Source organism: Sphaerodactylus townsendi, linkage group LG01 (assembly GCF_021028975.2).
Source record: "Sphaerodactylus townsendi isolate TG3544 linkage group LG01, MPM_Stown_v2.3, whole genome shotgun sequence".
Lineage (NCBI taxonomy): Eukaryota > Metazoa > Chordata > Lepidosauria > Squamata > Sphaerodactylidae > Sphaerodactylus > Sphaerodactylus townsendi.
The window spans coordinates 117,072,997-117,087,244 of record NC_059425.1 but is presented as its reverse complement, the minus strand read 5'-3'; the positions used below and the strand labels follow the sequence as shown (position 1 = coordinate 117,087,244).

The 14,248-nt window shown below is 43.1% G+C and overlaps 1 protein-coding gene across 2 annotated transcripts in view; it reads right to left on the bottom strand.

The window, feature by feature from the left end:
* Positions 1 to 587: 587 nt before the first annotated feature.
* The window catches only part of MCM9 (minichromosome maintenance 9 homologous recombination repair factor), a 52,166-nt gene continuing 38,505 nt past the window's right edge, over positions 588 to 14,248 (bottom strand). The window contains exons 12-13 of one of the 2 annotated variants that reach the window (XM_048492157.1): positions 6,900 to 7,045; positions 588 to 4,483 (exon numbers count right to left, since the gene is read on the bottom strand). In XM_048492157.1, coding sequence (XP_048348114.1) covers positions 2,986 to 4,483; positions 6,900 to 7,045 — 1,644 coding nt within the window. In that variant the 3' untranslated portion in view covers positions 588 to 2,985. The remainder of the gene's footprint in view (positions 4,484 to 6,899; positions 7,046 to 14,248) is intronic. The other variant, XM_048492166.1, reaches the window with a different exon arrangement.

The window sequence follows — 14,248 nt, the reverse complement described above, 5'->3', positions numbered from 1 at the left end:
ACACATGGAACTGTCAGTAAGAGAAAAAGACTGCCCCCCATGGCCCTTTTCTACCTGCAAAAGCATGCTTCGTGGGAGGGAATGATGAAGCCACTGTGCACGTGCTTGGAAAACCATTCCCTCACACACTGTTTTGGAAGTTAGTGCCTGTCACACATTAAACATAAGTTGGGTTGAGGTTTTCTGAACCTGCTCAACTACTACATTTATCTTCAGAGGCCCTGCTTTGGGTGCAACTTGAGAAAGGGTCTTCTCCAACATGACACCAAAGCTCTGTAACTCTTCTCTCCAGGGATATTTGCCTGTTCCTTTCTGTTGCCATCTTCCACCAGTGGGTGAAGACTGTTTTGTTTGGCATTCCCTCAATGATCCTGCCTTCCTAATGAATGTTTTTAGGTCTTGTATGTATTATAATTCTGTTTTTATTGTTTTACTGATATCCATTTGGGAGAAGGGTTGATGTTAAATGTTTTTAAAATGTCATTTTATTGTGTATGTTTGAAATTATTAGCAAACTTGATGGCTCTTGTAAGGATGGAAAAGTGGGATACAAATTCTGTGCATTAATAATCACAATAAATCAAATCTAATTCAGGAAGTTTATTGCGGGCGAATTTAAAAAATACACACACAACTGCCAACTGGTAAAATTTTCTCCTGGTTTAATGTATCTGCATTGGATTGAAGTCCTTAGCAGTGGCACTACTGGGAACCAAAGAAAACAATCACAGGGCAGGAGGCAAGGACATAGGTAAGTGGGGGGTTCCCAGGTTCAACCCCCTCATTACATGTCCGAAGCTCCGCCCACCATTTGTGTTTTTTTGTATTTTTAGGTTTTTTTTAGTTTTTGGCCTGTAGGGAACACAGCTTTTAGGTGAGCAGCACCAAAATTTCAGGGATTTTTTGGGAGACTCTTCTGATGATACCACCCAGGTTTGGTGAAGTTTGGTTCAGGGGGCAAAGTCTTTTCAGGCGTGGACTGCAGCCTTGTAGTTTCCATCACAGTCCATGCTCGATTGCCACTCTTCCTCCCATACTGGTTATAAACAGGTGACCCTGACCAACGGTTGGGAACTGTATTTATGCAGTAAGTACAACTACCATTGTTGCAATACATACTGTGTGGAAATGGCTTGCTGTCATGAGGCCTAAAAAAGTATACAGAAAGATTCGGGATTAGCTTAATTTTTTGGGGAAAAAATTAGGTTTTATCTGTAGGCGAGGGAAGTGCCATACTTCTATCTCAGAATGTAGTTACAAAAAACTAGTGAGCTTTTAGGTTAGAAAGTCGGATGCAGTTCCAAGATGCCTATCTCTGTCTGGCATACAATCTCTGCTTGTACCTCTCTGGTGCTAGGAAGGGTGAGAGGGCCACCAGGCCAGCTATTATCTAGCTTTGCTCTATGCTGAGGCACTGGACTAGGCAAACATCCATGTCAACATCTCTGCTGCTATCAAGAAACAGATTCTTCAGATGATGTTCAGGAGGAGCCAGGGACCACTCTAAGGGAAGACAAGGAAGCTAAGGAGGCACCTGATACCACTGGACCCCTCCAGACACCAACAGCTTCCAGACACAGAAGGCCTCAGTTGAAGGACCTACTCCTCCAGTTAATGCTACCAACATGCCAGAAGTCAGGGCAGCCATTCCTTGCCTTGTAGGGCCAGGTACTGGACAATTAGTCCCCCAGGATCTATCCCTACCTGGTGAGAGCAACAGAGACTTCAGGCCCGTTAGGAGGCGATTCAGCAATGGAGAAGTGCCAGGCAGGCAGCTGATGTTCCAGCTACTGAGCAAGATCACAGCCTAAGTGCACACAGTGTTTCATATCCCTACTTACATATTATTTGGGCAATGATCATCTATGTATTAACAGACAAGAATAACTTTCTTTCCTTCAAGACATCTGTGGAATACTTAGTTCCCCCCCCTCTCATACACAGAAATATGAAACTATATTAACATTAAATACTTGGATCAAAACCATGAAGGAACATGCTAGTTTTACCAGAGGAAAGAAATGGAGAGTGCTTTTTAAAACTGAAGTACAATAGTAAGACATACTTGCAATAGTTATAAAGCCCAAACAGGAATAAGCCCTCTAATTCCACTGGAAACTGCAAGTACCTTCTTGAATGAATATGTATGAAAACCATCCATTCTCTTTACCTAGTGCAACAGTGAAAGGATTTTATGGGGAGGGGAATATATAACAAAAAGAAATAAAGTTCTGTGGAACTAAGAAGCTTTAGTTTATTCTGCTTTACTAGATTTTACTCTCATATTCTCTGCATGGAAAGCTGCAAAATCAGAAATGAGAAAATGTTTATTAATACAATTTGAACCCCCCCCCCCCCCAGATTTAAAGCAACTTTTTGCAAGGTAATCATATCTGCAACTGGTAATCTGAGGATGACATTTGTAAAAGACAGAGAAACAGCTCAGAGAAGCATTTTTTCAAGCGTGATTTTGTTTAATTTATTTCACAGAAGGACTTAAGTAAGTGGACCTAACCCTTCCAGGTAATGCTACCAACATGAAATCACGCATGTGAACTGCTAGAAGAACAAAATTAGAAAAACTCTGCTGCATCATCACATTATTCTTCAAATGATAGCTGAAGATGGAATTAGGCTTAAAACGGAGTTATTACATAATTCAAATAGTTATGCTCAACTAGACAAAAACTGCAAAAGAGTAGGAATGCTGTGGAGGTTTAAGCTGTGGAGTGTTGTTTTCTGCAAGTCAGCTGCTGTTGTACTGGACTCAATGACTCCATGCTAGGTCTGCTAGATTTAGATGTACACTTTTTAACTCTAGCAGTTAAATTTTTGTGTAGTGAGTTAGATTTTTGTATAGTGCTTAGTCTTTATCCTATTATTTTATGTGAGGTTAGATTTTATCGTATTTATGGCCTCCTGCCAAACACAAAAATTAAATTGATAACAAAATTACTTAAAAAATTAAAGAGGTAGCTGATGTTTTTAAGGTTTGGGAGTTTTCTTAATTTTTTCATCCCAATCAAACTCTAGAGCTGTGTCATCAAAATCTAGTAGTGAAAACAAAGATTTCCCTGTAACTTTGCTGACTTCTCCCACCTCAAAGCATTTCCTCGAGTGACCTGCACTTTCAGTGTGGTTCTTCAATGGAAGCCTCTCCATTTCCATGTCACTGCTGGTGATAGTTAAGGAAGGTGCATTCTCTGGTTTGGATTCATCAGCTGGTTTGAAGGAAAACAGGGCTAATTTTGCCAGTGTACTGGAGCACACTTTCTTTGTGTTGAGTCCTTCCACTGTTTCTTCTCCCAATCCTTTTGCTTTCGTAGAAGGGGGAGATAACGCTTTCCTTTGCTGCTGCTTTTCTCTGTTTTTATTACAGGGGCTTTTCTTCATGCTCATATTGCCATTGAGAATACTGCATTCTTTCTGGTATGTGTTAGAACCTTCCTCCCTGGCCTGTTCTCTCTCTGATACATTTCTAACAATACTTTGAGGGCTGCAAACTGTGCCCAGCAATCTGGCCTCATTCTCATTTTCAGAACAGCTAACAAGCTTTGACTTTGGTCTAAATAAAAACTTGGCTAGTTTAGCAACTTTTTGCCCAGATTTCTCTTGGATTTCAGGCTCACCAAAACCTCCTGTCATGCCTCCTTCATTTAGGTGATCCCTACTTCGTTTCTTGATTGAAGTCACCAAGCTCTGATTTGTCGACATATTGTACAATGGAAAAACACTCATATCCTTCGTAGGTAATTGTGAAACAACTGTTGAATGGGGAGAAAATGGAGCAAGACCACTTCCAGTCTTAGGATCTGGTGTACTTGCACAAAATCCACGAGCCTTTTCAACGTTCAACTGCTGCCACTTCTTAGATGCTGTTTGAGTAATCACCGGATCAGGTAGTGTTGGAAATGCTGCACCAGGGCTTTTGTCGTTTGTTTCTGCAGAGAAACTTAAAGGCTTTTCTTCATTTCCCCCCACCTGGCCAGAAACAATTACCTGTCTGCACGTATCCCCTGGAGCTTTGGTTGTCAGTGATTCTCCTATCTCAGGGTGCTTAGTTTCTATTAAATAATTTTTATCTTTAGAATGGGGTTCAGTCTTCGCTGCTTTCAAAGTCAAACTATCTTGAGAAGTTCTGGCAAATGGAGGCTCACAAATGCTCTTCTCAGTTTCAGCACTGCCACCCACTATACTGTCAAACCAGCGTAAGCCACCATCCCTGGCATTCTCACTAATTTTTTTCTGTTGTGATGATACATAGGATGTTTGGTTACTTAAGAATCCTCCTGGGTGCTCAGCATCTTTAGGGTCTCTTTTGGCTGAGTGAGGGTGGACTTCAGTATCGTCCATTCCATCTGAATATTGCTGCTGAGACGTTTCTTCTGGTTTTTCAAGTGTGTTATTGTTAAAAGATGCCTCAGGACCATTGTTCTTTGCCTCCTGGGACTGATGAAAATGGCATGAATTTTCATGCTGCAATCTACAGAATAAAAACACATTTTATAAATATAATTTTACAAAAAACAAATTACTTAATGTTGTTTTTGTTTTGTGTATTCAAACTTAAGTTCTCTGAATGTCTAGGAATTGAGTTCTAGCCCCAAACTTCCTGAATTTCAGACTCATAACATGGCCATTTTACAATTTAACATATTTGAGAAAGTTAAAATTGAATTTTTATTTTACAGCAAATGAGCAGCATATCTCATGTGCCAATTTAAAATATTCTATGCAAATAATCTTTTAGTTAAATGCAGAGTTTGATTCTGGTGGATATATGTTATTTTTAAACAGTAATTTCAATATTATGGACAATTACATTTTTAATATATAATATTTAGATAGTTAATTTGATACTATTGTAATACAGGCAAAGTATGACATTTTTTAAAAAGTAAAGTAAATCCATAATCACACATTGGTTCAATAGCAAAACCATACATTAATAGCTCAACAGTAACTCAGTTGCTCCTAAAGGGTTTTGAAGTGTATCCTGCCAAATCATATTAGGAATATTAATTTTAAAAATTTGATTCCACTTCAATGGTTGAATTGTCCAGATTATTTCTTTGGATTCTTCATTTTAAATGTCAAGATATGTATCCAGTTTCAATGTACAAAATGATACAGAATCAGAGCCACACACACATGGAATGAATCAGTCAGCTGAGTCTTCTTGCTTACAAATACCCAGCTAGTAATTCTAGGCCGTTTCCGCACGGCCAAAAGCAGCGACGCGATGACGTCGCAAATTGCGACGCATCCCAAAAAAAGCGTTCACACAGACAGGCGGAGCTGCGGGCGTCCGCAGCCCCGCAGAAATGTGACGGTTCGCACGGAAGCGCTGCGGAAGCGGCGTCTCGCGACGTTGCGCCTGCGCACTTGCGAAGCCGTGCAGGCCCGACGCCATTTGTGACGACAGCTCCGTGGCGGCTGTTCGCACGAGTGCGGCGTCGATGCGTCACATGGGGAAAAAGAGTGGTTTTAAGCGTTTTCTGAATACACCGTCTTCGCGCCGGTTTAGCGTTTTCGCGACGGCGCGACTGCGCACCTCCGCCGCTGCGCGTGCGAACGCTCTCGCTCTGACGCTTCTTTTTCCGTTGCGACGACGTCATATTTTGCCCGTGCGGAAACGGCCCTAGTCACCATGTGTGTCCTCCATCACTTTTGAAGCATCTGTTATTTTAGAAGATGTAGAAGAAGAAGAAGAGTTTGGATTTATAGCCCCACTTTCTCTCCTGTAAAGGAGACTCAAAGGGGCTTGCAATCTCCTTTCCCTCCCCAACCAACAAACACCCTGTGAGGTGGGTGGGACCGAGAAAGCTCTGAAGAGCTGTAACTCGCCCAAGGTCAGCCAGCTGGTGTGTGTTGGAGTGCACAGGTTAATCTGAATTCCCCAGATAAGCCTCCACAGTTCAGGCAGCAGAGCGAGGAATCAAACCCGGTTCCCCAGATTAGTGTACCTGCTCTTAACCACTACGGTACTGCAGCTCCCTGTAGCTGCTGGTTTAGATTTGTGAAGCCAGCATGAGAGGAAGTTGAATGTGGTTAGATATTACTTTCATTCCAAAGACAGTGTATGTGTTTCGGTTGTCCAATAATGCACACGAGCATTATTCTTCCTTCTTTTTATAACAGAGTCATAAAAGCACTTTGGGTGGATTCAGATGCTGCACAATTGCTCAGCAGCGAAGCTCCCAGGAGACCCTGGGAAATGTAGTTCCCTCCAAAACAGGAAGGCCTGTTCTCCAGCCTGCTTGATTTTCTAAAGTGAGTGGGAGTGGGGGGGGGGCGCCACCATGAGGGGGGCGCCGCGCGGGGGGGGGGGCTGGCGTGATTTCCCCCCACAGCGGACCCCCTGCGGTGCCCCCCCACACTTACTTAAGGAAACCAAGCAGGCTGCAGAACAGGTCTTCCTGTTCTGGTGGGATCTACATTTCCCAGGAGACCCTGGGAAGTGTAGTTCCCACCAGAACAGGAAGGCCTGTTCTCCAGCCTGCTCGGTTTTCTAAAGTAAGTGGGAGTGGGGGGCGCCACTGCGGGGAGGTGGGGGTGTGGGGGTGAAAAAGCCAGAGTGTGCACCGGGCGCACTCTGGCCCAGCTACGCCTCTGCAATTGCTACTTCTAAATTCTATATGTAAAATATACCTCTAGTTTGGAAGCTGGTCATTTGCAGAGACTGGGCATATAAGGAAGATGGTTTAATATTCCCTTGTTATCCCCACATTTTCACACAGTATCAGGGATAGGACTTCATTATGTATTCTTTAGATTTCCTTGCCATGCAGATACAGACAGTATATAGTAAGATGATGGTCATCATGTAAAACTGTGTAGCCTGTATTAGCACCAGTTTAAACATTTTTCTCTTTCCCTTCCACGTAAATATTTCTCACCTGTCAAGTCTTTGGAGTTCATCGTGCAGAATGTCTTGCAGTTCCAGCTTCTCCAAGATCAGTGCACACTGCATTCGATATTGTTCTACCGGGTTTCCAGGAAATGAAGTGTGCAGTGCATTCACGCCTCCAAGAAGTGCACCCCCCTAAAGGGAGTGAAAAGCCTTGTAATTGGGCACACCAATTTGAATTCAATGAAGTCATCTAAACAGCTGCACAACTTGTATATTTTTTTTAGTAATGAATAAAATTATTCACCCACATAACCCTTTGAGAGATCACATCCTTAGCTATTGAAAAGAAGCATTAATAGTGAAAGGTCTCTGAAGGCTCTGAAGAAATTCTAGCTTCTTTATGAACACATTTGATAATGCTAAAAGGGGTGAAAGGAAGCTTGGCTTACAGTGAGCCAAGTACAATGGAACGGAGGATCTATTCAGGAATGGAACGGAGGATCTATTCAGGTTTTATTCCACTTTTGGTCAATTACTGTGATTCTGCTTTTCTGTCATTAATTTTCTATGCTTGTAAAACAGGGATAACAACATCTGTCTGGTTGTTAAAGGATTAATTAACTTTTGACATCACGGTGTCTGAAAATGGGGATCAACCTGTTAAACACAAGGTGCTGCAAATGAATATATTGTGTCTATAGTACATCTTACTGTCCATATAATTATGATATGTTTTATAATACTGTTTGGATAAGTGTTGTGCATTCCAAATGAAGATTCAAAGGTTAATTAATCTCTTAATAGCCAGGGAGATGCTTTTATACCAGTTTTACCAACAGAGAAAAATGTGAAAACATTCCATTTTGAAGGGATATTATAAAGCAACCGCACCATTTTACAAATACAGTCCCTGTATTCCAGACAACATTATCCCTATAAAATGGACAAGAGACCCTGATTCCAGGGGTGTAAAGAAAGTGTGCTTTTATGAAATTGTAATGTTAACTTAGCATGAGAGTAGCCATTTTGTTATGATTTTAGAAAATAAATGTGGTGTCTGTATGCTCTGTTTCAGTAACTGCAGCTTTGAAGATTATTTTACAGTTCTCCAAGGTCACAGAAGACTGTTGAACGAGATAATTGAAAAGTGCATTCCTGGTAGAGTTTGTAACTGTCTCCACTTGCAAGTACTTGAGATAACATTTGTACTTTAATTAATTAGTAGAAATGATTTCATTGGATACAGAGTGTCACCTGACATATAGCTTTTTTTTACAATACCTTAGAATATTCCAAGGGAGACATCTTTACCTATCGGCTTATGCTATTACGTGTATTTTCCCCCCTTGCTTTTTTTGGCTTTGATCAGTGTTCCTGACTAAGGCTGTTTCTGCATGGGCCATTTAGACCGTGTGGGGCCAGTACAAATGCTGTTGTGGGAGAGAAGATTGTTTCCCCCCACAACAGTGTTTTTGGCTCAATGAGCAAGTCTTATGGAAAACGCTGACTTCCATGTGGCACCGAGTGAATGGCACGGGGTGGAAGGCACTGTTTTTTGGCCCTCTACATTTGCTATTAAAACTTGCCCCCTCTTCCTGAGTCGCTCCATGAGGGTGAAGGGACATGCCTCCTGTCCTCCGCCCCCCAGGGTGTTGCCAGGACCACAGAGCGTGTCCCCTCATCCTGACAAAGTGATGCAGGAGGGCAGGGTAAGTTTTAAAAACAAAAGTGGTACACCTCATGCAGAGGTGCCGCCATGGGGGCGAGGGAGCACCGGGGCTGCAAGCGTACAACTGTGTGAATGGCCCCAGGTTGGTGCTGGTGTCATGTATACTGGTGCTCCGGCGCTCCCGGGGCCCATGCAGAAACTGCCTAAGAATGCTATTTTGCTTGTTTTGGGGAACTAAGGTTGAGCAATCATGAATATTGCTGATTGGACTATTTTGGGATTTTCCCTTCTTATGCTGGCTATTGCTCTATTTCAATTAAGTTTTTGTTCCATCTGTGAATGTCACTGATTGGTCCCGAGTGAACACAGGGACTTTGACATGGCGGTAGCACCGTAATTCTGAACCACACTCACTTGGCACTGAGGCAAGCATATTTTTTTTGCATTTTGGAATATCTTTTCAGGAGCAAGTATGGAGAAGAATTTCTCTAAACTGAGGTTTCAAGACCCTGAGCCAGTGGTGAGACCTCACCAATTGCAGGCACAATTGGTACATACGGGAGAGCTCCAGGTTACCTTAGAGGATTCAAGGAGGAGCATTACTTCCATGCCGACCTTGCAGGGTGTGGAGGCCAGTCTGGGAGCCCAAGGTTTTGGAACCCAGAGGGATTGCCATGAGCAAAAGGTTGACGTTCATTAATGATGATGAAGAGAAGCAGAATGAGAGCCCCAGAAAATCACCTGTACCCAGAGGCCACAGATGTGATACTCCAGTTTTGGATAATTCCATGGTGCAGGGGGACATGAGCAAGTAGATGAAGCTGTTGCAGGCCTTTATGCACAATCAACAGTCCACAATGATTCTCCTGACGAAAGAAAAGGTAAAAGAGCAATCTTCTGCTTTGCAGAAGAAACATTTTCCCTATATATCAATCCAGGGATTCAGTCAACAGTGTTATTGCCATGTTTGAGGCAGCTTTGCAAAGTAATAATGTTCCATGGCAAGACCAGATCCAAGCTCTCTGACCTAATGTATCCAGTAATTTAGCCCAGCTGTTGGGCAAGTTAACTCTAACTAGATAAGATACTTTTGAGAATTTCAGAGCACAGGCTTTAGCCCGCTTTGGAAAGACTGAGATCCAGTTGAAGGATGAACTGAGAAGAGCTTACCCTAAGCCAGGGGTCCCCAAACTTTTTAAACAGGGGCCCAGTTCACTGTCCCTCAGACTGTTGGAGGGCCGGACTAAAAAAAACTATGAACAAATTCCTATGCACAAATGATTGTAAAATGTTTGATTTCACCTTTCAGCCTTTCTGTCATGGTCTATTTTTAGAACAGTGACCAAAGTATGTCAAGTACAGGGTGGGCTCCAAATATTGTTGGGGAGGCTGTGGAATACCTTCCCCTGTAAAAAAAAAAAGCAGAACTTTCCCAATGAAACATTCCATCTAACCCAGGATCAGGTATCTTCCTGGGTTCTTTCCTCCCTAGCAGCCAGCGAGCCATTCGCCAGCCTGGCTGATGCCAATGGGAGTGAGGCGGAACAGAAAGCCTGAGAGCAACACATGGAGTAGCCGAGAGGGAAGGGCGGAGAAGGTGTTGCCACATGTAAGGTTTCCAACTCTGGTTCAGAAAATTCATGGAGATTTGGGGGTGCCATCATGTAACTGCAATCAACAGCCGTTGGGGCCGGTTCCTCCTCTCCCTCGAGCCCCCACTGCACATGAATGGAGCCATCGCTGCCATGCCTGGCGGGCCAGATAAATGCCTTCAGGGGGCCACATTTGGCCCCCGGGCCGTAGTTTGGGGACCCCTGCCCTAAGCCCAAAGAAGCGTTTTCCGCTTTTATGGCCAGGCTGAAGTGGGTTGCTCAGCAGTGGTTTCGTGCTGCTGCCATAGAGCCTGTGGAAGATGCATGTAACCTTATTGTACGTGAACAATTCTATCATGGCTTGCCAGAAGACATCTCTATGGTTCAAGCAAAATAAACTGTTGATCTCTAAGAATTGGCTGCATTTGCTGACCATATGGCAGTCACAAAGATGAAAGAAAGAAAGTCCTTCCGTTTGACTCCTGGAAAGCACAGCAATTTTAAACCACCATCCAGAGAGGCTGAAAAAAATCAGTAAAGAAGTGGTTTAGTCTGCACAGCCAAAGAAAGAGACGCTGTTTAAAGCAGTAAAGCCAGTGGGAGCCTTTACTCCCAAGAAAGTAACGTGCTTTAATTGCAACCAAGTGGGACATTTTAAGAATCAATGCCCCACTCTCCGCAAAGAAACTAAAGTTCAATTGTATGGAGAAGATCAGGTCTTATTCCAAACGGAAGACTGGGAGAAAACAGAAACTTTGCCTGAGGGACCAGCCGTAATGAAGAAAATATTCTGGTGATTGTGAAATCAGTCCAGTGTTCATAGCTTGATTCGGCAATCATGGCACAAAGTGTCCAGTCCAGCAAGGAACCAGCCCAACCTGCCTCTGAAATTGCTTCAGCAGAAGTAACAAGACAGCAGGTGGTAGATATTGCAAAAATTATACCAAAAGAACAAAGACAATAGGTTGATCAACTTAGAAGTAAACCCATAATTTTTTTTGGGGGGGGTGTCATCTTTCTGTGTTAGTAACTATAGATACTGGTGCAGATCTTAGTTCCATTAATAGAAAAATATTAAGTTCTGTTAAACCTAAATTGATGGGGAAAATAAGAATTTCTTCTTTTGAATCCCCGCCTATGTATATGGAACTGGTTGCTGTAAATGTAGAAATGGATTAAAATAATTGTTCATGATAATTCGAATGTTAATGTGCTGCAGGCAGGCAGGGATTGGTCTGGTCCAGTCTTGCAGGACAGAACAAGCAGCAGACAAAAGAGGAATCACAAGACAGTCCAATGGGTCAAGGAAGGCAACAGATGAAGGCGTAGTCATGGGTCAGTTCAACAGATCACAGCACAGGAGATCAGATAAACAGGCTGGGATTCAGCAGTAGACCAGGCATACGGAGGCAATAGGAAACACAGTTGTTGCACCCAGGCAGAAGCAAGTTCACAACAAGGCTTATATAGAGAGCTTTGTCCAAGGGGTTGAGATTCTGCAACGAGTTAATCTTCATCAGATGCCGACACTTCTATTTTCCTATATTGTGCTGCAATACAAGAACTCTTCCTTTGCTTCTGCAGCAGCTGCCTCTGCTTCCGCCTCCTGTGCAAAGCTGACTCATTCCCTAGGAGGATCTGCAGGCTCCTCCACCTGAAGGTCATCAGGCAGGAAAGGGCTGGGAGTTGGCTCTGCTGATTGGTCTTCCTCAGGAACAGCCAACTCTGGCTGCACTGTGTTGTCAGATTCTGCCTCAGAGTCTGTATCCTGATAGGTACCCAGGGGTTGGCTCATGACAGTTAAGTTTATTGTAGGGACTGACCTTATTTACATGACTGAGAAGATTAATTCTATAGTCATCAGGTCTCAGTCTAAGAAAGGAAAGAAAAATCTGTGTGGGAATGACAGAAAGGGTGAGATGCCTAGAGAAAAAAGTAAAAAGTTAGAGGTTTCTCCCTCAGACTCTTAAGAGGTTTCTAGTCATGTAGCCTCCGAACAGTTTAAAATTGCACAGAGATCATGCTTGTCTCTTACTGAAGTGTGGGAAAAAGTTGGGTCATCTCCCTCTGTAGTTTCAAAAGACAATCCTGTCCTATTCTTTTGGGAAAATGGTATATTATATAGGGAATATGTTTATGCTGGTTATACAAAGAAGGGAGAGATTGAGAGACAGCTTGTTGTACCACAAACCCACAGGGAAGGGATTTTAAATCTTGCCTATTGCATTCCTCTATCAGGTCACCTTGGGTTTAAGTTTAGCTAGGATTCAAAGACAATTTTATTGGCTGAATGTAAATAAATTTGTAAAAGATTTCTGCAAGAGCTGCAATTTGTGTCAGAGGATCAGGTATCCCAAAGAAAAGACCAAAAGTGAGCTTAAACCTTTCCCAGTAACTACTGAACCTTTCCAAAGGGTTAGTTTGGATTTGTTGGGACCCCTACCTATGAGTAGTACTGGGCAGAAATACATTTTGGTCATAGTGGATCATGTAACCTGCTAATCTTCAAGGTGCTGATGTTGACCTTTAAGGCCTTACGCGGCCTGGGACCATCGTATCTTCGCGACTGCATCACCCCATATGTCCCTGTGCAGCCTCTTCGATCAGTCGAGGCCAATCTACTGGTGGTCCCCGGCCACTCAGCGATGCGGCTGGCCTCCACACAGGCCAGGGCCTTCATGGCTCTGGCCCCAGCCTGGTGGAACGCTCTCCCTCCAGCTGTCCGGGCCCTGCGGGACCTTGATGAGTTCTGCAGGGCCTGCAAGACGGAGCTGTTCTGCCGGGCCTTTGGAGGAACCAGCCGCTGATGGTGCCCCCCTTATCTGGCCCTTGACATCTGGGCCTACTGTCATCCGATGAGACTCGCCATTCCTCCCTTTTGGAAGGGGAGGGAATTTTAAAGCTAGAATACTGGATGCCACTCCTCCCTTTTGGGGGAGGGGAGGGAAACTTATAAACAGACTGTTGAACGCCATTAGTTTACTGAGATTTATCATATATTTGTTAGAAATAGTTTTTTATGGTTATCACTGTTTTTAAATGTTTTATTCTACACTGTTCTTTTTATGTTGTACGCCGCCCAGAGCCCTTCGGGGATTGGGCGGTATAAAAGCTTAAGAAAATAAATAAATAATGTGTGCATACCCATTATGTAATATAACATATTTAAGCATTGCAAAAGTTCTAATTGAATTCATTGCTACATATGGGTTTATAAAGATTCTGGTCACTGACCAGGGGCCAAATTTAATGTTACAGGTAATGGAGAAATTTTGTGAACTGGCTGAAAGACAAAATACTCCCGTTGTTGCATATAATCCGGCTAATGGTTTGGTGGAAAGGTTTGTGCAGACTATAGGAAAAATGTTGAAGACATATGTTCAAGACCATACAAAGACCTGGGATCAGGCGGTGCCTTTTTTAATTTTTGCTCTGAGAGACATTCCTCAGGACAGTTTAGGGTTTCACCAAATCAGTTATTATTTGGTTGTGATGTGAGGGGCCTTTGAATTTGGCCAGAGTGAATTGGGAAGGGCTGAGTGGTGGCACTTGTCCAAAGAATGTATGCGCTTATTTTCAAAAGCTTCAGAAAACTTTGCAAAGTGTGACGGAGACGGCTGGTGAGAATCTATAACAAGCACAACAGAAGCAGAAAGCTTATTGTGACTCTAAGGCAAGTTTGTTGTTGCAGATAATGTGTTACTGCTGAGTATGAAACCTGTGGTTAAACTTGCTGTGGCTTGGCAGGGGCCTTATGAGGTAGTGAAAGTTCTTTCTCAGGATAATTATGTGATTCAGGAAGTGCAAGGTACAGATGGGGATAAAATGGTCCTTATTTTGAAAGAGCTGCTATAACATTCCCTGTCCAGGCTTGGCTGGAAGGAGAGGAATTGGAAGAATGGTGTTTTGATCCCACAGCTGATGTTAGTAAGATTCAGGTCTCTGATGAATTGACTAGTAAGCAGAAAGGACAATTGATGGATGTTTTGGAATGTTTCAAACCTTTATTTACTGAGAGGCCAGGAAAGACGCATTTGATTTCACATCATATTGACACTGATAGTGTTGCCCCAATTAAGACCACTCCCTACCCGTTGAATGATCATATGAAGCAGGTAGTGGAGAAGGAGATTC